Here is a 26802-nt window from a genome sequence, read left to right on the forward strand (position 1 = left end):
AAATATGGTTAAAAATGAGAATATAAAGGTATACTTTATACTATATTAATATATACTCTATAATATGATATATACTATACTATATAATATATATTATATATACTAATATTAAATGACCAAAGTTGCCTGGTTGCACATAATTATTAGCATTTTGTTCAAATTATCTAGTGTTAAACTATGCCGTCTGTCAGACAGAATATGCTTCAGTTGCGAAAAACTTCTTTCTACCTCAGCTGAGGTCACTGGTGCATACCCGAAACAAGCTACAGACTCTATATTCATGTCGATATCTTGTGCATTACAACTACCTTTGAGAACTTTAGCTATATTTTGTATTTCTTCAAGATCTTTGTTAGCTAAAATCACCCTCTCACATTTTCCTTGTATGTCTTTACCTACATCGCCAGGAACTTTACAAATATCGTCAGCTACTTTGTTGAAAACCTGCAAGTTATTCACTAATGTTTCGCTACGTTTCTCAAGGGAAGTGGTAGCTTGTGGGAAGTTTGCAAAATTGGAAGCAATAAATAGATTTTGGCGAACACTGAACCAGCGGGCTGCGGCACGAACGAATGAAAGACCGATGGTGGCGTCCCCGGTTTCGCCCCGGTAGTGGAGATTTTCTTGTAATTAATACTACGTTAACACGTTAATAATCACAATAACATTAATGTGTTAACATAGAAAATGTCATTGTAATCACGGTACATCTAGAGAAAATAGCACGACCTTTTAGCAAAACGGCAAAAAAATGCTGATTTAGGCACGATCGTGAAAAAGGCATTATCTTGGTGAAATCATCAAAAATATCTGTGGCCTCCCTTTGTATTTTGTTGGTTCACATGCTTGATCAATGGTGTTTTATTATTAATGTTTTATTATTATTAATGTTTAGTGTTTTCTGAGTCATTCGTAACTGTCACTGTATGTCATGTTGTTACTTGTGGGTGGAGCACCAAGGCAAATTCCTTGTATGTGAATACATTGCCAAAAAACTTACTTACTTACTTACTTAAAAGGCGTGAAAAGGCACTTATGGCAAAAACCTGGCTCTAATTATTACAATCGAGCCATATACAGTGTCTAGATATCATAGTTAAAGTAAAACATTTTGCTGCAGGAGTAGAGATTGAAGAGTGTGGAGTGATTGTAATATGTGGTTGTAGATCTGCCTCTGTGGCCGGCACACAAAATGGTCGCCTGGGTAGGCCGCCATCTTGGAGGTGGAGTAGAATGGTTAGCACACAACAAATGCTTTTCACTGTACCTCGGCACAGGTGACAATAAACTAAACTCATAAACTAAACGCTGTCAGGAGGTGGAAACTGGAATCTTGAGCAAAACACAAAGTGCTGGAGGAACACAGCAGGTCAGGCAGCATCTGTGGAGAGAAATGGGCAGGTGATGTTTCAGGTCAGGATGCGTCTTCAGGTGTGGGGGGGAGAGGAGACAAAGATGGAAAAGAGTGGTGGGGATGGTATAAAGCTTGGCAACTGATTGGCAGATTGATGGAATAAGTGGCAAAAGCTAGAAATTAAAAGGACACAAAAGGGTGTCAAATAAGGAGAGATTTAGGTTTATTATTATTGTCATGTGTACCGAGGTACTGTGAAAAGCTTTGCTTTGCATGCTTTCCAAATAGATCATCATTGAAAACATTAGCGACGCAGTGGTGCTGGTTTCCGACAGGAACGGTGACGGACGCACCATACATCTCTGTCCTCCAGTTCCTGCCGACTTCAGCCGCTGGAAGTATAGGATGTTGGTGTGTGTGTGTTTTATCATCATTCCTTACAATGCCGTGTACGACAGTGATCGCAACTTCTACTGAAGTGTGGATGGGCATTGACTCGCTAGTAGCTTCTTCTTGCGTATGGCATGCACAGCCTAAAGTTGTAGGACAACTTGTTCTATTTGATCTTATTTGATTATGCACGCCGGGTTGATTGCAATCGTTGAAACTGGGCAGACCACGTGAAAGTTGCAATCTCCCACCCCAGCTTGGAGCTCATCCACCCTTTGACAGGTCTTGTTTTTGGTCCTGCTGGGGGTCCACAGCCCCCTCCTCACCTGGCAAACCAGGTGGGGGAGGCGGTTTAGTCACCGACTATCCAACCATGGAGCAGGTAGCACGAGGTTACATGGTACCCGTGGCGGGGGGGGGGGGAGGGGGGGAACTCCCCCCGACCTGACCAAATAGATCAAATAATACTACACAAGAATCAAGTCAAACTCAAGTACAATTGGTAGAGCCAAGTACAGATACAGAGTACAAAATATAGTTCTCAGCATTGTAGTGCATCAGTTCCATAGAGGGGTGGAAGATTGCAACCTCCACGTTCCTGTTCCATGTTTCGACAAATGCAATCAACCAGGGTGCACAATCAAATAAGATCAAATAGAACAAGTTGTCCCACAACTTTAGGCTGTGCACGCCATACGCAAGAAGAAGTTCCACAGACAAAGTCCAATGTCCTCAATGGGACTGAGGTGGATTAGACAGTACCCTAGCTCATCAAACTGTTCAGAAGCCTGATAACAGAGGGGAAGAAGCTGTTCCTGAGTCTGGCGGTGAATGCTTTAAGCTCCTGTCCCTTCTGCTGGATGGGAGCATGGAGGAGGAGGAATTACCAGAGTGGGCCAAATCTTTGATTACATTGGCTGCTTTCCCGAGGCAGAGTGGAGTCAATGGGGGGGAGCCTGGTTGTGTGTGACGGACTGGGCTCCATCTATAACTCTCTGCAATTGAAGTCAACAGTGGCTTGGCGTGCGTTATTTTCAACTCCTATTTTTTTTCTCCCCAATGTCTATTCTCTTACTCAAATGAATGCTCAGCGATCCCTGCGGGAAAGGAGCAAAGGCAAATTCCTCTGGTTTAACAGCCTTGGCCAACAAAGGAATTGCAGTGTCAACATTGCACCACTTGTTGTCATTATTGCACTGTATAATGCTGTGCTGCAGATTAGTGAACACAAACCACTCTGCACCAGATTGCCAGGACGTACGCTTATTTCCACCGTGCATCAATCAAACCATGATTAGTAAGTTTAAGAAAGAACTGCAGATGCTGGTAAAATCGAAGGAAGCCAGAAAATGCTGGAGCAACACAGCGGGTGAGGCAGCATCCATGGAGAGAAGGAATTGGCGACGTTTCGGGTCAAGACCTTTCTTTTGTAGGTTTCCGGCTTATACTAAAGTGGGTGGTATCGCAGATAGCAAAGATGGTTATCAAAAACTACAGCAGGATCTTGATCAGCTGGGCCAGTGCGCTGAGGAATGGTTAATGGAGTTTAATGCAAATAAGTGTGAGATGTTGCGTTTTTGGACGTCAAGCAGGGCAGGATCTTCACAGTGAATGATGGGAAGTGTAGAACAGAAGGATCTTGGAGTGTAGGTACATAGTTTCGGGGAGGTTGGGCATAGAAACATAGAAAATGGGTGCAGGAGGCCATTCGGCCCTTCGAGCCAGCACCGCCATTCATTGTGATCATGGCTGATTGTCAAAAACCCGTGCCTGCCTTCTTCCCATATAGATTTCCCCAGGCATATAGAAGTCTCCAGGCGAGGACTTTATTCCTTGGAGCCACAGGAGGATTAGGGGTGATCTTATAGAGGTGTATAAGATTAACAATAGACAATAGGTGCAGGAGTAGGCCATTCGGCCCTTCAAGCCAGCACCACCATTCACTGTGATCGGACTGACTTTGAGCCCTGTCGCGGGGCGCGGACTTAACATCGGACCTAATCCCTTACCTGGGATCGCTCCCACCGCGGACTTTACCATCAAGCTCGCAGTCGGGAGAGGCTAGTCGGAAGCTCCAACATTGCTGAAGGTTCGACCAGCCCAACGCGAGGTTTGATCGCCTGGCGCGGGGGTGCTGACATCCCCCCCCGATGTGGGAGCTCATCGCCTCGACGCGGAGGGCCCGAATGCCATCGGCTACGGGAGTCAAGATCATCCCGTTAACGGGGGCTTGAGGCCAACGATCGAGGAAGAACTAAGGGCTTGAACTTTATTTTACCTTCCATCACAGTGAGGAATGTGGAGGAGTAACTGTGGTGGATGTTCATGTTAAAATGTGTTTTTGAGTGATCTGTTACTTTTAATTGTATGACTGACCTGGCCAATGAAATTCCTCGTATGTTGCAAAACATACTTGGCGAATAAAATGTGATTCTGATTCTGATTCTGAAAACGACCAAATAAATTTTCAGCCAACATATTTTAATGCAAATATCAAGGCATCTCGTGTGATGTTCATTATTAATTATTCAGCAACACTGACAGGCTAGAACTACGAGAAATCACATCAGTTCTGGGAAGGGATGCAATGTGTGGAAAGGAAACTATTCTCATTGTTCCTCCTCAGCTGTTTTCTAATGAACGCAACTTTTGAAGGAAAAATATTCAAGCAGACATGGAATTAAAATTTCATGTCCAGTCTATTATTTGTTACTTGAATCGTGGTACTAACACTCTCAGTGATATTTGTTGCTTACGCTTTGATACACAATTTGTTCAATATTTTAGGAGAGCTGGTAGTGGAACATCAACACCTCCTTTGCTAATCACACTGACAGGCTACCCAATTTGCAGATCTGTTTCTTCTATGATGTGCAAAAGAAATGTCAACAGTCCATCAGACACTTGGCCAAATTGGCAATTCAAAAACAATACGGAGGAATAGATTACACTCTGGATCTTATCCGGTTCAAAGGTTCAAAGGTCTTTTACTGTCACGTGTACCAATTAAGGTACAGTGATATGCGAATTACCATACAGCCATGCTAAAAAAAGCATCAAGACGCATAACTACATAAAAGTTAACGTAAACATCCACCACAGTGGATTCCCCACATTCCTAGCTCGGGATGGAAGGAAAAAAAGTCCAAACTTCTTCCTCTTTATTTTCCCGCGGTCGGGGCAGGCAAACCATCTGTCGGGGCGATCGCAGCCCCCGCGTCGGGGCGATCGAAGCTTGCGTATTCCCGAAAGTCGTTCTAATCAGAGACTGCGGGCTCCACGATGCTCCTCACTGTTTAAGGATAAGGGGGAAGTCTTTTAGGACCGAGATGAGAAAAAAAATTCACACAGAGAGTGGTGAATCTATGGAATTCTCTGCCACAGAGGGTGGTTGAGGCCAGTTCATTGGCTATATTTAAGAGTTAGATGTGGCCCTTGTGGCTAAAGGGATCAGGGGGTATGGAGAGAAGGCAGGCACAGGATACTGAGTTGGATGATCAGCCATGATCATATTGAATGACGGTGCAGGCTCGAAGGGCCAAATGGCCTACTCCTGCACCTATTTTCTATGTTTCTATGTTATAGTGTGCAGGCACCCACGGTTGGAGTTCAGAGGTCGATCCCTGGCAAAGGGATCGCTAGCTCCGCGATGGTAAGTCTGCAGGCAACCGCGATGGAGCTTTCGAACTCGGCCTCCAGCAAAGGCCGCCAATTCCTCGATGTTAGGCCACAGTGAGGACGGAGGTACGGAAAATAATCACATCGCCGTGGAGACAAGAGATTTTTTTAAAGTTTCCCTCAACCACCCACCCCCACCCCCACATAAAACAAACAAAAGAAAACTAGAAACACATACTATTTAAACAACAAGAGGCAAGGGACAGACGGACTGTTGGCGAGGCAGCCATTGCTGGTGCAACCGGGTTGGAGTGTAAAACAAGTCATTTATTTCTCTGCTCCATTTGATGGCACAACATATTTCTGGGTATGGTTTCACATTTTGCATCATCTTTGTATCCCCCAATGCTTGTTTATTCCCGAGTTCAAAACCAACCAGAACACCAGCCACGTTGGCGTAGATGGGTGGCACGGTGGCGCAGCGGTAGAGCTGCTGCCTCATAGCGCCGGTGACCCGGGTTCGATCCAGACTGCGGGCGCTTGTCTGCACAGAGTTTGTACGTTCTCCCCGTGACCTGCGTGGGTTTTCTCCGAAATCTTCAGTTTGCTCCCACGTACAGGTTTGCAGGTTAATTGACTTGGGATAAATGTAAAATTGTCCCTAGTGTGTGCAGGGTAGTGTTAATGTGCGGGGATCGCTGGTCGGTGCGGACTCGGTGAAGTGAAGGGCCTTATTCTGTCCGTATCTCTTAACTAAACTGCAAAAACCCTAACACAGCCCTTTTTCCAATACTTTGATAACTAAGTGATGACTCTTTCCATCACTCTGTATCATAAAGTTCCATCAATCGCCCTTCCAAATTCCTTATTTCTGGGCCAGCAGAGCCAAAGAGGTGTACAACTTACAAAAAGGCCATTTGGCCTCCAGTGTCATGCCTACCTGTTCTACTCCCATTTATAAGTTCATAAGTGTGGTGCTGGCTCGAAGGGCCGAATGGCCTACTCCTGCACCTATTGACAACAAGTGATAGGAGCAGAATTAGGCCATTCGGCCCATCAAGTCTACTCCACTATTCAAGCATGGCTGATCTATCTCTCCCTAACACCATTCTCCTGCCTTCTGCCCATAACCCCTGACACCCATACTAATCAAGAATCTATCTATCTCTGCCTTAAATATATCCATGACTTGACCTCCACAGCCTTCTGTGGCAAAGAATTCCAGATTCACCACCCTCTGACTAAAGAAATTCCTCCTCATCACCTTGATTTCTGAGGTGTGCCCTCTGGTCCTAGACTCTCCCTCCAGTGGAAACACCCTCTCCACATCCACTCTATCCAGGCCTTTCACTGTTTGGTAAGTTTCAATGAGGTCCCCCCCTCATCTTTCTAAACTCCAGTGAGTACAGGCCCAGTGCTGTCAACCATTCATTCCAGATTCCTCTGTGCTCTGCTCATTCAACAACTTGCCCAGGTGTAGCTACCATGTTGTTTTTGTTCCTAACTCCACCACCTCATCAGCGAGTCTGAAGAAGAAGGGTCCTGACCCGTATCGTCACCTTTCCATGTTCTCCAGTGCTGCTGCCCCGACCCGATGTGTTACTTCAGCACTTTGTGTCAGATTAGTGTGTCGTTTTTAAATGGACAACCAGCCACTAGAGCAGACAGGCAGAGCACAGCCCTGCACAGACGCACTTCAAAAAATCTCAAATGCTGACACGATGTTTGCGTCCACCTCTCTTCAATTTAATCCTACGACTGGAGAATAATTAGGAACTTGAACGCCGAATAATTTCCCTGTGCCTGAGACAAGAATGCTGAGGCAACGAATAAAGCTGAAATGAATGCAGATTATTTGAATGTGTTAAGTTCCTGATTCAGTCTTGCACTCGTGGTGCATAACATTCAGCAACGGAATTATTGGGCAGCTACCTCTATAGATTGTTCAAGAAGGAACTGCGGATGCTGGAAAATCGAAGGTAGGCAAAAGTGCCATGGAGGAGGCCCAGGACAGAATTGGAGGAGCAGCACCTCATATTCCCATGGCTAGAGTCAGTACCACCGGAAATTGGAGTAGAACCGCATATCGCGCTTGGGCAGTCTGCACCCCAACGGTATGAACATTGACCTCCAATTTCCGGTAGCCCTTCCGACCTTTCTGTCCTGGGCCTCCTCCATGGCCAGAGTGAACACCACCGGAAATTGGAGGAGCAACACCTCATATTCCGCTTGGGCAGTCTGCACCCTAGTGGCTTGAACATTGACTTCTCCAATTCTCTTTTCCCAAGGTTGTTCACTGCACTCTTTACAGTACACCAACTAATTTGGATCTTCTAAGAGCTTGCAGTATTGCACCCATCAATTTGATAAACGTTTGGAACATTTTTGTATTCCTGAGCTTGAGGTGCCCATTCTATACAGCTCTCAGGGTCCCAACCAGAAAAGTTACTTATCCAAGTTCTCCAATGATGCTGTCTGGCACCTGCCTGCCTGTTGGCTGATGTGGGCAAATTGGGCTCTGTGGCTTGTTTCCACGCTGTAAGATGCTAAGCTGAGTTATTCCAGCACTATACGGAATTTGCACATTCTCCCCGTGACCGTATGAAACATAGAAACATAGAAAAAAGGTGCAGGAGGAGGCCATTCGGCCCTTCGAGCCAGCACCGCCATTCATTCATCCCCAATCAATAACCCATGCCTGCCTTCTCCCCATACCCCTTGACTCCACTGGCACATAGAGCTCTATCTAACTCTCTCTTAAATCCATCCAGTGACTTGGCCTCCACTGCCCTCTGTGGCAGGGAATCCCACAAATTCACAACTCTCTGGGTGAAAAAGTTTTTTCTCACCTCAATCTTAAATGACCTCCCCTTTTGTCTGGGTGCTTCAGTTTCCTCTCACATGCCCTCTGGTCCTAAACTCTCCATCTAGTGGAAACATCCTCTCCACATCCACTCTATGGCCTTGTAGGTTATTTGGCTTAGCTAAAATTGTAAAATTGACCCTAGTGCGAATGCTATTGTTATCGACTTAGTGGGCCCAAGGGTCTGCTTCTGCACCGTATCTCTAAAGACTAAGGTGTATCTTACCATCTACAAAGGGACCATCTTGTTAACGGTGAGCTTTGTGAATCCCGTATTATTCAGCTGGAATCTAACTGCTCACCAAACTGGTTTATACACCCAGAGAAGATAGACACAAAACACTGGAGTAAAGGGCCTGTCCCACTTTCACGACCTTTTTTGACTCGTGGACATTTGTCATCAGGCTAGAAAAACGCCCCGACCTACTTGATGCCACGAGTACCTACGACTAGCATCACGACCTACCTACGACCTCGTGACGACCATGCTGCGAGTACGAGTCAAGGGCAAACTCGGCAGAGGTCGTGAATTAGGTCGTGAAAGTGGGACAGGCCCTTAACTCAGCTGGTCAGGCAGCATCTCCGGAGAAAAGGGAAAGGTGACGTTTCAGGTTGGAACCCTTCTTCAGCTTTCTAAACTGGTGGAAAACCACAAATGACAAAGGCACAATTGCATTTATCGGCTACAATGACTGGTTGATGTCACAGCTTGACGGATAGGACATGCTGAGACAGCATTGATCGATTGCCTGTCTCTACTGCAAAGGATTGGAATCAGACAAAAGTTCTTCCTACATGTCAATGAACCTGTCTTTCCCATTGAAGAGGTTGCGTACCATGGTTATAATATCATCTGTGGAATCAAAAAGAAAACAGCTACTGTGGTTTCCAAGACCAAAGCTCTTAGCTGTTTTCTACAATTGATTGTTTTATAAATCACGTTATTTTCCGTTAATAATATGGATCTGAAGGAAAGCTACGCCTGATAAAGAAAGCTTGCGAGTGGACACCACAGTGGAACTGCCGATGATTCCACATTGAACTCTTCAATTTCAGGTCGCTGAGTTACTAACAACCCCCCTCCCTCTTCTCTTTAACTTCTTTGGATTTGCACCCTTCCCTCTCCCTGTCCCTATCCTCCCAACTATATTCCTTCCTCGGGCTTCACAATTCGCACCCCTTCTATCCTTATCTCTCACGTTTTGTCCCATCAGCTCCGGCAAGGGTTGCCAACTTTCTCACTCCCAAATAAAGGACAAAAGGTCAAACTAAGGGACAAATTCCCGACGGCAATTCGTTGACCGACTGGGCCGTGTCTGGGTGAATGATGAGTTGGCCCGGGTGCTGGACTGTACACAAAGCCCAGCCGGCGGGCCAGCTGAGGAGTTTTGGCCTGGGCCGCGCGCAAAGCCCGGCGCCCCGTCCAACTCATGAACCGATGATCGGCCATGAGAAGGAGGGGTGGTGGTGGTGTCGGCGGTAAGCGAAGGTCCGAAGGTCGGACAGCTGGCCGGGCTTTGTGTCAGATTAGTGTGACATTTTTAGATTAAAAAAAAGATAATTATTAAATATAAATAGTAAGGATTTCCAATTAATTTACTAAATTCAGTATTTATTATTAAATTGTTATTATTTTAAGAATCGATCTTACGTCGGCATAATTCTCTCGTGCCGTTCATCCACAGTACATGTAATACGCGTGACTATGTTCAATTCACGTGCCGTGGACGCTGCTTCAAGCCTTCACCTACAACGGGCAATAAAGGCAGCTGAAATCCTGCCTGCATCGTGGACTGCGCGCAAGGTGCTGCGCATGCCCATAGGAGAGGAGACCAATCTGCACATGCGTGTTTTTTAAAGATTTTTTTTAAAGTCGACTGTCCACAGGACCAATCTGCGCATTTTACGATTTTCGGTTTTTAAAGGTCGACTGACTGCCCAGTGCCTACCCGGAGTAACTACTCATGCCACGTGCCTCGTACGCAAACAAGGAATTTGCATTGGTGCTTTGCTCGCAAGTAACAACATGGGGTTTACTGGGTTGTATGTAAAACAAAGCATAAACTCACTGTGCCTCGGTACAAAGTTTCATGCACATTAGAGACATTCCAAACAGGAACAGGTTCTACTCAATGTGTGGACAGATCCTACTTTGAACGGTCACCAACTGTGATTCGGTGCATCACTGGAGGTCTTTATTATGCAAAACTGACCGCATGATGTTTGATTATGAGGTATAAGATCACAAGGCATTCATTTTACCGAACTATGCTCTCTCTCTCTCTCTCTCTCTCTCTCTCTCTCTCATCTCTGCGGCTCATAAACACAGCAGCCTACGATCGATACTTTTCCCCCAACATCAAGCACCCGGTCCCTGTCGAGGGCAGCTTTGGCTGGCTGATGACCTTTTGCCTTCTGGATATTCCTGCCAGCACATTGTTCTTTCCAGGCCACAGGAGCGTGACTTTCCCACTTGTTGCCTCACATATGGAAATGCATTGGAAGATAGGAGTGAAGAATTTAACAGGAGATATTGTAACACATGGCTGCTGAAGTGTGGGGCACCTATTCTTTAAAGGTTAGTGTGTGTGTGTGTGAGTGTGAGTGTGAGTGTGTGTGTGTGTGTGTGTGCTTTATGTCTTTACAAGTGAGTCATCCACAGTGTACAGATAAAGGATAAAGGGTTATCGTTTAGTGCAAGATAAAGTCCAGTAAATCCGACTAAAGATAGTGTCTGAAGAAGGGTCTCGACCAGAATCCATACCCATACCTCAAGTCAAGTCAAGTCAAGTTTATTTGTCACATACACATACGAGATGTGCAGTGAAATGAAAGTGGCAATGCTCGCGGACTTTTGTGCAAAAGACAAACAACCAAACAAACTATAAACACAATCATAACACACATATTCTTTTACATAATAAATAATGGAAGGAAAAACGTTCAGTAGAGTTAGTCCCTGGTGAGATAGGCGTTTACAGTCCGAATGGCCTCTGGGAAGAAACTCCTTCTCAACCTCTCTGTTCTCACCGCATGGCAACGGAGGCGTTTGCCTGACCGTAGCAGCTGGAACAGTCCGTTGCAGGGGTGGAAGGGGTCTCTCATGATATTGTTGGCTCTGGAGTTGCACCTCCTGATGTATAGTTCCTGCAGGGGGGCGAGTGAAGTTCCCATAGTGCATTCGGCCGAACGCACTACTCTCTGCAGAGCCTTCTTGTCCTTGGCAGAGCAATTCCCAAACCAGATGGTAATGTTCCCGGACAAGATGCTTTCCACCGCCGTTGCGTAGAAGCACTGGAGGATCCTCGGAGATACTCTGAATTTCCTCAATTGCCTGAGGTGGTAAAGGCGCTGCCTTGCCTTACTCACGAGTGCTGAGGCGTGTGATGCCCATGTCATATCCTCGGAGATGTGGACTCCCAGATATTTAAAACAGTTCACCCTATCCACAGGATCCCCATTTCTCCTCAATGGAGTGTACGTCCTCGGATGATGTGCCCTCCAAAAGTCCATGATCAGCTCCTTCGTTTTTTTGATGTTCAAGAGGAGGCTGTTATCCTGGCACCAGAGTGCTAGATCAGCCACCTCCTCCCGGTAGGCCTTCTCATCGTTGTCTGAGATCAGGCCCACCACCACAGTGTCATCAGCAAACTTAATTATTGAGTTGGAGCTGAACCTAGCCACACAGTCATGTGTGTACAGGGAGTACAATAGGGGGCTGAGGACGCAACCCTGGGGCGATCCTGTGCTCAGGGTGAGGGACTTCGATGTATTCCCTCCCATCTTGATTACCTGGGGCCTGGTGGTGAAAAAGTCCAGGACCCAGGCACACAGCATCTCTACCTTTCAGCAGAGATGCTGCCTGCCCTGCTGAGTAACTATCTATCTTTGCACTAGACAACTCTGGCTTTGGCAGACCCAATGCAAACTACCACGCGTTTATTCTGCTGAGACACGTTTTATTCTGCTGGGTCAGGTGTATAGTCACAGTTTTTTCTCCCAAGAGAGGTGAATGTAGCACTAGAGGACAGAGATTTTAGTTTAGTTTATTGTCACGTGTACCGAGGTACAGTGAAAAGCTAGTGTTGCGTGCTAACCAGCCAGCAGAAACACTATACATGATTACAATCGACCCATCCACAGTGACTTCTTAGGCCCCCTTCGGTCGTGGCTAACCATGGGTGTCTCCAGGGTTGGAGGACTCCTGTGCGTGACTTTGTTTAACGTGGGGAGACTGGTGCACAGACAGCCACCCCACGTGGGGTCCTTGACAGATCTGGGTCAGGATCCAGTGGCATGGAGTCCAAGACGACCGGAGACCCTTTTCTGCTGCAGCCTTCATCCGCCTTCCCAGCCGTTGTGACGCTCCACTAAGGTCAGCCATCGTCCTCCGCCTGTTCCACCGTTGAGGTCTTGGTTGGATCGCTCTTTGTCAGAGACCTCTCCCTCGACCTTACCACCATGGGTGGCCCTACCAGCAGCATAGCTCCAGACGGCATCGCTCTCAGGATCTCAGGTCACGCACAGGCATCCTCCATATAGGGAATAGCACCCTGGAGACACCTATGGTCAGCCATGACCGAAGGGGACCTAAGATCTCATCTAAACATAAATCTGTCTGTACATTGAAAATGGGAGGAATAGGCCACCTGACCCTTCGAGCCTGCTCTGTCATTCAATATGAATGTGACCGATCATGCAAATGTTGTCACTAGAGTAGACGGGACATGCTGGTCAGTGTCGGTGAGATGGGCTGAAGGGCCTGTTTCCACGCGGTAAGACTCTGGCGATGCACAATTTCAAGCTTTTTGCACCGTCAACTCGTACACAAATTGGTGCCACGTTTCCACCATCGGCCTTCAAAAGTAATTCAATGGCTGTGAAATACTTTGGGACAAAGTGATGCTGTGAAAGATGGCGTGCAACTTCAAGTCCTCCTTTCATTCTCAGGTCCTCCTGCCACCTTCAAAGCGCTGTGTACATAACACCCTCAGGGCTCTCTGTTCCTGTACTTCATTCAAATGCGATCCATTCAGTTTACATTGCCTTTCCTCGGCTCTCTCCACCAATATTAAATTGAGCACTTAACTACATTAAAATCCATCTGTCATAAGCACTTAAACCACTCCTGTGTTTATCCTCATTGTGTTTTATGTCATTGGCAAAACTTTGAAATTACACCAAGGTCATTTAGGCACAATGACATGATTAGGTGCGCCTGGTGTCTCAACATAGTAATGCCACACTAAATCCATCTTTCCTGCTACCTTGAGATCTTGCACTCGAGCAGTCAAATGTGGACAATAGGAACTGCAGATGCTGATTTACAAAAGCACACAAAGTCACCAAACACTTACCGCCGGTCTGCCAAGGCCTAATGGAACATTAAAGGCCTGGTTGCTAACTATTTTGGAGAGACAGTATGCTGGAATAAAGGGCCTGTCCCACTTGCACGACCTAATTCACAACCTTTTTTACTCGTGGACATTTTTCATCGGGCTACATAAACGCCCCGACCTACGATGCCACGAGTACCTACGACTAGCATCACGACCTGCTACGACCTACCTACGACCTCCTACGACCTTGTGACGACCATGCTGCGAGTACGAGTCAATGGGCAAACTCGGCAGAGGTCATGCATTAGGTCGTGAAAGTGGGACAGGCCCTTATCTCAGCGGGACAGGCAGCATCTCTGGATAGAAGGCACAGGTGACGTCACCCATGCCTTCTCTCCAGAGATGCTGCCTGTCCCGCTGAGTTACTCCAGCTTTTTTGTCTATAGAACAGTACAGATCAGGAACAGGCCCTTCGGCCCACAATGTCTGTGCTGAACATGATGCCAAGATAAACCGGCACATCATAGGATCATGTGATAGGAGCAGTATTCCTCCAGCGCTGTGTGCTTTTCTTTCCCCATTTACCATCTCCCTCTGACTCCTTCCACCAACCAGTTTTAAAATCAGTCGGACAACTCACCCAGGACCCAAGTGATATAAACTAACCCCAAGTAACTATACGTTATGATAGCCTTCTTGTGAAATACCTTCGAACACTTTGTTACTTTAAAAGGCTCCGCTTCTTTGTTCGTGTCCATCATCTATGTTTCAAATATTGGGCCAGGTTCTTCCACAGTGGACAACCTTCTCGTTTGCCACCGCTGGATCTTCCACGCACCATTGTTCACCAAGAAGTGGGCATCTCAGTAGGTGTGGCATGGATTGTACAGATGTTCCACATTCACATCCTGTGTCTGCTGCACCTGCAGAGCCCCATTTGCTCATGTTCGTCTTGCATCGGCCCATCCCTGTACGAATCCTATTGAGGGACGTCCAGGACTTCCAGTCACACCTGTGACCAGGTAGTAGCTGTTCCTTGGTTGGGATCGGCATCTTTACGTGGTGGTGGTTTTCACTGCGTTTCTTTTTCCCACAAGGCTAGTCTGGTTGCTTGAGGAGACGGTGACACTGGCTGGACTGTGTGAAGGAAGCTCTTCCTCTTCCTCAACTTCAGCCGTTTTAGGGCTGGGTGATAGGAATGGCGGGCGTCCCCAACTTGCCGGCTACGCTCAGTTCTACCGGTGACTGATCTGCGGATTCCTGGTGGAGCAATACCAGCCAAGACATGCACGCTATTCACATGGTTTTAGGCAGCCAGTGATGCATCTGCAGCTGTCATTAGCTCAGCACAGAAGGGTATCGACCCGAAATGTCACCCATACCTTCTCTCCAGAGATGCTGCCTGTCCCGCTGAGTTACTCCAGCTTTTTGGGTCTGTCTTCGGTTTAAACCAGCATCTGCAGTTCCTTCCCACATATTTCCTATGTGTAATGTTTTACAAATTGTGGCCCAAATCCCACAAAAAAAAACAATATTCCTCTTTGAAGAAGTAAATAGCAGGACAGACAGTGGATGATGTTTCTTCCTACACCTATAGTAGTTCTGTGCTACTGCAATGAGTACTATTCAATTGCTTACAATCCAACCGTAAGAACAAAGAATTGTCCCATTTTTGGTAACCTCCAACAACAGCCCCCCACCCATCCTTTTTCTCCCACACACCTTCCTTATTTTCCTTTCCTCCCCCCCCTCCTCCATGGTCCCCCACCTGAACTTTTCTCCGCTCCTCATCCACCTTCATTCCTTCCTCCAGCTTCACAATTCACAACTCTTCAATCTTTTTGTCTCACACCTTTCTGTTTTCTTCCTTTCTGGCCTCTGTCTGCTTTCCGCAAAGACCGCTCTCTCCATAACTCCCTGGTCAATTCTTCCCTTCCCACCCGCACCACCCCCTCCCCGGGCACTTTCCCTTGCAACCGCATGAGATGCTACACTTGTCGCTTTACCTCCCCCCTCGACTCCATCCAAGGACCCAAGCAGTCGTTCCAGGTGCGGCAGAGGTTCACCTGCACCTCCTCCAACCTCATCTATTGCATCCGCTGCTCTAGATGTCAGCTGATCTACATCGACGAGACCAAGCGTAGGCTTGGCGATCGTTTCGCCCAACACATCGCTCGGTCCACATTAACCAACCTGATCTCCCGATGGCTCAGCACTTCAATTCCCCCTCCCATTCCGTATCCGGCCTTTCTGTCCTGGGCCTCCTCCATGGCTAGAGTGAGCACCACCGGAAATTGTAGGAGCAGCACCTCATATTCCGCTTGGGCAGTCTGCACCCCAGCGGTATGAACATTGACTTCTCCAATTTCAGGTAGCCCTTGCTGTCTCCTCCCTTCTCAGCTCTCCCTCAGTCCTCTGACTCCTCCTCTTCCTTTCTTCTCTCCTTCCCCCCACCCTACATCAGTCTGAAGAAGGGTTTTGGCCTGAAACGTTGCCCATTTCCTTGGCTCCATAGATGCTGCTGCACCCGCTGAGTTTCTCCAGCACTTTTGTCTACCTTTGTCCAACCATCTGCTTACCAAACATCCTTCCCCCCCCCCCCCCCCCCATCACCTGTATTTACTTATGACCTGCCACACTTTGTCTTGCCCCCCCTCCTCCTTTCCTGCTTTCTCCCCCCCCCCCCGACTCAACAATCCTTCTGACGTCCTGATGGGTCACGATCCAAAACGTCACCTTTGCAAGTTCTCCAGAGATGCTGTCTGACCGTTTTGAGTTACTCTAGCACAATGGGTCTTTGTTAAATTCGATCATTAATCAGCATTGACTTATCTTGCTTCGGTAAAAGAAACAACCCACAAGTCAGCGAGGAATCTAGATATTAAATTAAAAGGCATGAATTGCTGGAGTGACTCGACCGGTCAAACAGCATCTGAAATGCCAGCGAGCCAGGCTGAGGCCGCACCCAAACTGGAAGAACTGGGTAGTTTACAAACCAGTGGTATGAACATTGAATTTTCCATGTTTAGGTAACTAACCTCAACACTGCCCTCCTTCCTTCCTCTCCCCCTCCCCACCCCCCACGTTGACTAGCACCCACTTCTTTCCTCCGCCTCTACCTATATTCCTCCACTTCTTCAATCCTTATGCCTTTGTCTTTTCACCTCTGCCCTTCATCCAACCATCTACTTATCAAACCCCCTCTTCACTTGTATCCACCTATCACTCATCAAGCTTTGCCCTGCCTTTCCTCTCCTCTAGATTTTTCTTCTTCCACCCCCAACATAACCAATCTGAAGGGTCCCAACACCAAACCTCACATAGAAACAAAGACAATAGGTGCAGGAGGAGGCCATTCGGCCCTTCGAGCCTGCAGCACCATTCATTGTGATCATGGCTGATCATCCACAATCAGTAACCCGTTCCTGCCTTCTCCCCATATCCCTTGATTCCGCTAGCCCCAAGAGCTCTATCTAACTCTCTTTTAAATTCATCCAATGAATTGGCCTCTACTGCTTTGTATGGCAGAGAATTCCACAAATTCACAGCACTCAAAGTTTGTATTCATCTCAGTTTTAAATGGCCTCCCCTTCATTCTTGGACTGTGGCCCCTGATTCTGGACTCCCCCAACATTGGGAATTTTATTTCCTGCATCTCGTTTGCCCAGTCCTTTTATAATTAAATACGTTTCTATAAGATCCCCTCTCATCGTTCTAAATTCCAGTGAATACAAGCCCAGTCTTTCCAATCTTTCTTCATCTGACAGTCCCGCCATCCTGGGGATTAACCTGGTGAACCTACGCTGCACTGCCTCAATAGCAAGGATGTCCTTCTGCAAATTAGGAGAGCAAAACTGCACACAATACTCCAGGTGTGGTCTCACCAGGGCCCTGTACAACTGCAAAAGGACCTCTTTGCTCCTATACTCAAATCCTTGCGTTATGAAGGTCAACATGCCATTCATTAGCTTTCTTCACTGCCTGCTGTACCTGCATGCTGTACCTGCATGCTTACTTTCAGTAAACACCATCCAGCATCTGCTGCTTCTTGTTTTTGCACAGGAATTACTTAGGAGAGGCACTAAAAATGCCATTGTCACCCTTTCCCCTGGAGATATTGACTCCTATGACAAGGAAAGCAAACAAAGGAGTAATTTATAAGCAAGCCAAATCAGGTGGAGCAAGCGCTGATGAAATCTCTGTGGTGGAAGACGTCTTTCTAACCCACGATAAACAGAGGCGGCAAAGCCATTACTGATCATTTATTGTCGGGGATTTATTCTAATTATAACAAGTAGATAATACTTTATCAGCATCAATTCAAGCAAAGCAAGATCACCCTTGCAAACTAGCGCATTGCTAACCATAATTCTACTTTATGACCCGCATTTATTTGGTGACAGCTTAACAGGGAAGTGTTCAGCTACATTTTGCAGGGAAATATCGTGAATGCAAACTGGATCCATGTTAAACATCCGCAGAAACCAATCCCTTTATTGCCAAGGTAGACAAAAAATGCTGGAGAAACTCAGCGGGCGAGGCAGCAACGAACTCGACCCGAAACGTCGCCTATTCCTTCTCCCCATAGATGCTGCCTCGCCCGCTGAGTTTCTCCAGCATTTTTTCGTCTACCTTCGATTTTTTTCCAGTATCTGCAGTTCTTTCTTAAACCTTGATTGGCAAGCACTATTTTCCTTTGGGAACTGCGTGCTCTGCAGGATGACTGACCTGACGGATGGAATGAAATATTGTGCTTTCCAGTGCGCAGCAGAACATAGAACAGTACAGAAGGAACTGCAGGTGCCAGTTTAAACCGAAGATAGATGCTAAAAGCTGGAGTAACTCAGCGGGTCAGGCAGCATCTCTGGAGAGAAGGAATAGGTGACATTTCGGGTCGAGACCCTTCTTCAGATTGTCTATAGAAGAGCACAACACAGGAATAGGCCGTAATTCCTGATTCCATGAAAGGATTTGAAGGCACTTCAGGTCAATAGACTAGACCAGGGATGGGGAACCTGCGGCCTTCTAGACTATTAAGTGCGGCCTTTTGAATGAATCCAAATTTTGCAGAACAAATCTGGGGAGAAGGCAGGAATGGGGTACTGATTGTGGATGATCAACCATGAACACAGTGAACGGTGGTGAAGGGCCGAATGGCCTACTCCTGCACCTATTGTCTATTGGGACAATTTACACATACACCAAGCCAATTAACTTACAAACCTGTATGTACCTGTATGTCTTTGGGGTGCGGGAGGAAACCGAAGATCTCGGAGAAAACCCACGCGGTCACAGGGAGAACGTACAAACTCCGTAGACAGCACCCGTAGTCGGGATCGAACCCGGGTCTTTGGTGCTGCAAGCGCTGTATGGCAAGTACTCTACCCCTGCGCTACCGTGGCCGCCCACTAGTGGGCATAACTCTCTAGTCATTGACCCTTGCCACTTTCATCTTAATGCTATGTACTCTAGTCTTTGACATTCGTCCCTCTCATCTTAAATCTATGCTCTCTACTCTTTGGACATTTGCTCCTCCCACCTTGAAGCTACACCCTGTAGTCATTGACATTTGCTCCCACCTTGAAGCTGGTCAGGCACAGTTGGATTCAGTGGGTGGAAGGGGTTGCATCTTTTAACTAACAGAAACTAAATTAAGAGCGGCAGCATCTGAAAAGACATTTGTTTTATGAGAAAGGCTTTCTACAGGATGTGATCAAGATGTGATAAGGACCCATGTCTTCGGACTGCTACAACCTTAGCCAGCCAATGCATTTCAACAGTCACACATAAGCCGGGATTCACCGCCTTGTCATCTACAGACCAACAACTGGTTCATGATCATTGTCCTTGCCTCCAGCGCCCACATGATAAACCATTGTTCTTTTTCTAAGATTACACATCACACACGTTGACAATCAAAGGGTGGTGGGTGCATGGAACGTGCTGCCAGAGGAGGTGGTCGAGGCTGGGACTATCCCATCGTTTAAGAAACAGTTGGTCAGTTAAGTGGATAGGACAGGTTTGGAGGGATATGGACCAAGCTCAGGCAAGTGGGACTAGTGTAGCTGAGACATTGTTGGCCAGTGTGGGCGAGTTGGGCCAAAGGGCCTGTTTCCACACTGTATCACTCAATGACTCTAAACAAGATCATCTGCTCCTTGATTTAGGAAAGACATTTTCTTGATTGATATATCCTAATATGGCCCTGTCCCATGGTACGAGTTCATTCAAGAGCTCTCCAGAGTTTTAAATAATATCAGACTCGTGGTAAGCACGTAGCATGAATGTAGCAGGTATGTCGGAGCTTGGGAACGTCTATTAGTGGCTCGTAACACTAACGGCAGGTACTCGGGAAACACGGTAAGCTCGTGAAGATTTTTCAACATGTTGAAAAATGTCCACGAGAGCCCCGAGTACCGACGAGTGTCCATTACCATAAATCTCCGAGTTCGAATCAGGGCAAACTCGGGAGAACTCCTTGAATTAACTCGTGCAGTGGGACAGGGCTTTTAAGCTTTTTCCTGAATTCACCTAATTCTTCCCCCCCCCCCCCCCCCCTCAAGTTCAAGTTCAAGTGAGTTTATTGTCATGTGTCCCTGTATAGGACAATGAAATTCTTGCTTTGCTTAAGCACACAGAAAATAGTAGGCATTTACTACAAAACAGATAAATGTGTCCACATACCATGATATAAATATATACACACATGAATAAATAAACTGGTAGTGCAAATAACAGAAAGTGGTTGCTAATAATCAGAGTTTTGTCCGAGCCAGGTTTAATAGCCTGATGGCTGAGGGGAAGTAGCTATTCCTGAACTCCATCTCCACTTACCCCCACTCCATCTCCACTTACCCAGCCAACTCCCTCCACAGAGGTTTAAGGTTAAAAACATCAGATTTATCTGTCAGTTTGACTGCCTCCAGCAATTCCAAGCTTTAAAAGACGTAAAATAACCCCAGAGACATCTTGTCTAAGAGATGCTGGTTAAATCGAAGGTAGACACAAAATGCTGGAGTAACTCAGCAGGTGAGGCAGCATCTATGGAGAGAAACATAGAAAATAGGTGCAGGAGTAGGCCATTTGGCCCTTCGAGCCTGCACCGCCATTCAATATGATCATGGCTGATCATCCAACTCAGTATCCTGTACCTGCCTTCTCTCCATACCCCCTGATCCCTTTAGCCACAAGGGCCACATCTAACTCCCTCTTAAATATAGCCAATGAACTGGCCTCAACTACCTTCTGCGGCAGAGAATTCCACAGATTCACCACTCTCTGTGTGAGTATTTTTTTTCTCATCTCGGTCCTAAAAGATTTCCCCTTTATCCTTAAACTGTGACCCCTGGACTTCCCCAACATTGGGAACAATCTTCCTGCATCTAGCCTGACATCGGGAACAATCTTCCTGCATCTAGCCTAGAAGGAATAGGTGATGTTTCGGGTCGAGACCCGTCTTCAGACTGATGTCGGGGAGGGCGGGAAAAGGGAAGAGGCGGAGACAGTAGGCTTGGATTGAAAGGTGAGGACTAGGAAGGCTCTGTCCCTGTTGCAACTGAGGGGGGGGGGGGGGGGGGGGATCAAGAGGGGAGCTAAGGGATACCGAATTCACAGCGGCCCTTTAACTTCACCAATGCTTCTTTTGGGTGTGGGAGGAAACCGGAGCTCCCAGGGTAAACCCATCTTCGACTACCCCGCTGCCTGGACCCGAGAATGGCCATCTTGGCCATGCCCAGGAGCAGACCGACAGGGAGACTCCCGACCCTCTCCCTCTCCACCCAGTCGGCCTGCTCCTGGGCCTGGCCAAGATGGCCATTCTCGGGTCCAGGCAGCGGGGTAGTCGATGGCTGCACCGGGGTCGGCCGCCTGCCCCTTTTCCGGGCCTACGTCCGTGTCCGCGTGTCCCTGGAGAGATATCAACGCGGTGTCCACAGGGACTTTGGAGGCCTTCCGTGAATGCTGGTCGCCACGGGAGGGGGGGGTGGGGGTCGAGTGTGCAACCTTCACACAGACAACAACAATGAAGAATCAGACCCAGATGAAGTGGGAGCTGTGTGGCAGATAGGCGACGTTTCGGTAGAAACTTTAGAGCATAGACAATAGGTGCAGGAGTAGGTCATTCGGCCCTTCGAGCCAGCGCTGCCATTCAATATGATCATGGCTGACCATCCCCAATCAGTACCTGCCTTCTCCCCATATCCCCTGACTCCGCTATCTTTAAGAGCCCTGTCTAGCTCTCTCTTGAAAGTATCCAGAGAACCGGCCTCCACTGCCTTCTGAGGCAGAGAATTCCACAGACTCAACACTCTCTGTGAGAAAAAGTGTTTCCTTGTCTCCGTTCTAAATGGCTTACCCCTTATTCTTAAACTGTGGCCCCTGGTTCTGGACTCCCCCAACATCGGGAACATGTTTCCTGCCTCTAGCGTGTCCAAACCCTTAATAATCTTATATATTTCAATAAGATACCCTCTCATCCTTCTAAACTCCAGAGTGTACAAGCCCAGCCGCTCCATTCTCTCAGCATATGACAGTCCCGCCATCCCGGGAATTAACCTTGTAAACCTACACTGCACTCCCTCAATAGCAAGACTGCCCTTCCTCAAATGAGGGGACCAAAAGTGCACACAATATTCCAGGTGCGGTCAAAATCAGGAAGCAGATAGTACCAGGCCATGAATGTGGCACTACAGCTGAATAAGAGTCAACATCTTCATGAAAGGTGAGACATACATTGATGTACAAAAGAACCAATGAAGAAAGGTTGTCTTACATCTGCAGGGCACGCTGGAGGGTCAAATTCCTTCGCAGAGACCACGAAGGTGTCGGGGTGCGGCTTGCTGTTCTTCACTTCGGGATGGTCGCCACGTATAATGTGGTGGAATAAGGCGAAGAACTCCTTGTGTCTGCTTGTCTTCAGTTCAAACATCTTCGTCAATGAGCTGGTGCCCACTGCTATGGGTACACAGTGCTTAACGAGGTGACACACTAACTTCTTGGCACCTGGGGGAGGGAACAAACAAAGCACCATTAAATGGTTCTGAATTCACAGTGGCGCAGCAGTACTGACTCACAGCATCAGAGACTTGTATTAGATCCTGACTGTGGCTGCTGTCTGTACAGGGTTTGCACGTTCTCCCTGTGACCACATGGGTTTTCTCTGATTGTTTCCTCCCACATTCCAAAGACGTGCAGGTTTGTAGGTTCATTGCCTTCTGTAAAGGGCCTGTCTCACTTACACGGCATGTCGCAGGGTGACGCCTGGATGGTCGTGAGTAGGGTCGTACCTTTTTCTGGTCGCCGCTGGATTTTCAACATGTTGAACATTTTCGGCCACCTGCTGCAACTAATGACGGGTGCCGGCAGTCGCCGAAAAGTGAGACAGGCCCTTAAATTGTCTCTAGTGTGTAGGATAGTGCTAGAGTACAGATGATCGCTGGTCGGTGCGGACTCAGTGGACCGAAGGGCCTGTTTCCATGCTGTATCTCTAAACTGAACTAAATTAAATTCCAATCGGGCATTTCAGACAATGGATATAACAAAGAAGTTCACGTTCCCAAGTTATAGGAGTAGAATTAGGCCATTCGGCCCATTGAGTGTACTCCGCCATTCAATCATGGCTGATCTCGGCCTCCTAATCCCATTTTCCTGCCTTCTCCCCATAACCCTTGACACCCGTTCTAATCAAGAATTTGTCTCTCTTTATATCCACTGACTTGGCCTCCACAGCCCTCTGTGGCAATGAGTTCCACAGATTCACCACCCTCTGGTGTGGGAGATTGCAACCTTCACGTGGTCCACCCTGTTTCGACTAATGCAATCAACCCGACGTGCAAAAACAATTTGATCAAACAGAATACAACTTTAGGCTGTGCACGCCATACGCAAGAAGAAGACTATCCTCTGACTAAAGAGGTTCCTCCTCGCTCCCTTTAATTCTGAGGTTATGACCTCTGGTCCGATACTTTCCCACCAGTGGAAACATCCTTTCCACATCCACTCTATCCAGGCCTTTCACTATTCTGTAAGTTTCAATGAGCTCCCCCTCATCCTTCTAAACTCCAGCAAGTACAGGCCCAGCGCCATCAAACTTGACTCAGAACTGCTGTAGTTTTGGGAGCAACAGCAACAGGAGTTTAGCAAGAGATACGACTGATTGGCTCTAGCCCAAGTGGGAGGAGAGAAGTGAAAACAGTTAAAGTAGAGGCCAAGGTCAGGCAGACTTTACTCAGAACTGCTGTAGCTTTGGGAGCAACAGCAGCAGGAGTTTGGCAAGAGATACGACTGATTGGCTCTAGCCCAAGTGGGAGGAGAGAAGTGAGTCAGTGCCGGGAAAACAGTTGAAAACTGAGGAATTTGGTTTGTAAATTGGTAAATCAGGCAATTTATCAGTCAATTTAAGCAAGACGGCTCTTAGCGAGCGGCAGTGAGTGAGTGCCCTGTGAGAAAAGTGTGAGTCTTTGGCTCGAGAGTCTTCGGCGAGGAGGCTGAGGAGAGGAGACCACGCAATACGCTTGAGAGGTAGAGACGAAAGAAGGAGATGTCAGGCAAGCTGATTCAGTGCGATGCTTGCAGTATGTGGGAGGTCAAGGACACCACTGGTGCCTCTGGCTGCTACAAAGGCGAGAAGTGCATCCAGGTAGAGCTCCTGAAGGGCCGTGTTGGGGAACTGGAGAAGCAAGTGGATGACCTCCGGTTCGTCCGAGAAATGGAGTCGTTCCTCGACAAGTCCTACAGTACGATTGTTACACCTAAGGTACTGGAAGAGAGAAGGTGGGAGACAGTGAGAACGGGAGGGAAGCATGGAATGCCAACGTCCCCGGGTGTTGTACCTCTTGTGAACAGGTTCACCCACTTAGAAGCTGTCGGGACAGAAGAGGTGTTTACACTGGGCGGCAGACTGGCTTGTGATGCGAATAGAGCTGTTGAGCCAAAACCAAAAAGGCCTAAGGCAGGCAACGCCATTGTAGTAGGAGACACCATTGTGAGAGGTACGGACAGGGGTTTCTGCGGCAACAGACGGGATGCGAGGATGGTGTGCTGCTTTCCTGGTGCCAGGATCCAGGATGTCACGGACAGAGTGCAGAAAATCCTCAAGGGCGAAGGTGAACATCCGGAAGTGGTAGTGCATGTCGGCACAAACGATGTCGGAAAGAAGGGGATGAATATTCTGCAGCGTGACTTTAGAGAGCTCGGAAAAAATGCTGAAAAGCAGGACCTCCAGGGTTGTTATCTCCGGTTTGCTTCCAGTTCCTCGTGCTGGCGAGAGCAGGAACAGGGAGATACGGGACCTGAACGTGTGGCTGAGGAACTGGTGCACGGGGCAGGGATTTAGATTCTTAGATCACTGGGATCTGTTTTGGGGTAAGGGGAAACTGTACAAAAGGGACGGATTGCATCTTAACAGGTGTGGGACCAGCATTCTGGCAGGCAGGTTTGCCACTGCTACACGGGTGGTTTTAAACTGAATAAGGGGGGTGGGGTGTCGAATGGGATAGTGGAGGATGGAGTTAAAGGGAAAGGGTTTCTTAAATGTGTGAGCGTAGAGACAGAGGGGTGTAAAATGAGGGTAGAAGCAATAGGTAGCAAGGTGAAAAGTAAAAGTGGTAGGCACACAAAACCAGGGCAAAAATCAAAAAGGGCCACTTTTCAACATAATTGTATAAGGGGTAAGAGTGTTGTAAAAACAAGCCTGAAGGCTTTGTGTCTCAATGCAAGGAGCATTCGTAATAAGGTGGATGGGTTGAACGTGCAGATAGCTATTAATGACTATGATATAGTTGGGATCACGGAGACATGGCTCCAGGGTGACCAAGGCTGGGAGCTGAACATCCAGGGATATTCAATATTCAGGAGGGATAGAGAGAAAGGAAAAGGAGGTGGGGTAGCGTTGCTGGTTAGAGGAGATTAACGCAATGGAAAGGAAGGACATTAGTTTGGAGGATGTGGAATCGGTATGGGTAGAGCTGCGAAACACTAAGGGGCAGAAAACGCTGGTGGGTGTTGTGTACAGGCCACCTAACAGTAGTAGTGAAGTTGGAGATGGTATCAAACAGGAAATTAGAAATGCGTGCGACAAAGGCAAAACCGTTATAATGGGTGACTTCAATCTACATATAGATTAGGTGAATCAAATTGGCAGGGGTGCTGAGGAAGAGGATTTCTTGGAATGTATGCGGGATAGTTATCTAACATGTAGAGGAACCAACGAGAGAGCAGGCTATTTTGGACTGGGTATTGAGTAATGAGGAAGGGTTAGTTAGCAGTCTTGTTGTACGTGCCCCCTTGGGCAAGAGTGACCATAATATGGTTGAGTTCTTCATTAGGATGGAGAGTGACATTGTTAATTCAGAAACAATGGTTCTGAACTTAAAGAAAGATAACTTTGAGGGTATGAGACGTGAATTGGCCAAGATTGACTGGCAATTAATTCTAAAAGGGTTGACGGTGGATATGCAATGGAAGACATTTAAAGACTGCATGGATGAACTACAAAAATTGTTCATCCCAGTTTGGCAAAAGAATAAATCAGGGAAGGTAGTACATCCGTGGATAACAAGGGAAATCAGGGATAGTATCAAAGCGAGGGATGATGCGTACAAATTAGCCAGCATACCGGAGGACTGGGAGAAATTCAGAGACCAGCAGAGGAGGACAAAGGGCTTAATTAGGAAAGGAAAAATAGATTATGAAAGAAAACTGGCAGGGAACATAAAAACTGACTGCAAAAGTTTTTATAGATATGTGAAAAGAAAGAGATTAGTTAAAACAAATGTAGGTCCCTTGCAGTCAGAAACAGGTGAGTTGATCATGGGGAACAAGGATATGGCGGACCAATTGAATAACTACTTTGGTTCCGTCTTCACTAAGGAAGACATAAATAATCTGCTGGAAATAGCAGGGGACCGCGGGTCAAAGGAGTTGGAGGAATTGAGTGAATTCCAGGTTAGCCGGGAAGTGGTGTTGGGTAAATTGAATGGATTAAAGGCCGATAAATTCCCCAGGGCCAGATAGGCTGCATACCAGAGTACTTAAGGAAGTAGCTCCAGAAATAGTGGATGCATTAGTAATAATCTTTCAAAACTCTTTAGATTCTGGAGTAGTTCCTGAGGATTGGAGGGTAGCTAATGTAACCCCACTTTTTAAGAAGGGAGGGAGAGAGAAAACGGGGAATTACAGACCAGTTAGTCTAACATCGGTAGTGGGGAAACTGCTAGAGTCAGTTATTAAAGATGGGATAG

General features: G+C 47.2%; 1 protein-coding gene across 1 annotated transcript in view; it reads right to left on the reverse strand.

Moving 5' to 3' along the window:
* The window catches only part of LOC116974656 (pseudouridine 5'-phosphatase), a 60809-nt gene that overhangs the window by 16471 nt on the left and 17536 nt on the right, over window positions 1-26802 (reverse strand). The window contains exon 3 of the mRNA XM_033023362.1: window positions 22335-22564. Within this exon, the coding sequence (XP_032879253.1) occupies window positions 22335-22564 (230 nt within the window). The remainder of the gene's footprint in view (window positions 1-22334; window positions 22565-26802) is intronic.

This window comes from Amblyraja radiata, chromosome 6, assembly GCF_010909765.2.
Source record: "Amblyraja radiata isolate CabotCenter1 chromosome 6, sAmbRad1.1.pri, whole genome shotgun sequence".
NCBI lineage: Eukaryota > Metazoa > Chordata > Chondrichthyes > Rajiformes > Rajidae > Amblyraja > Amblyraja radiata.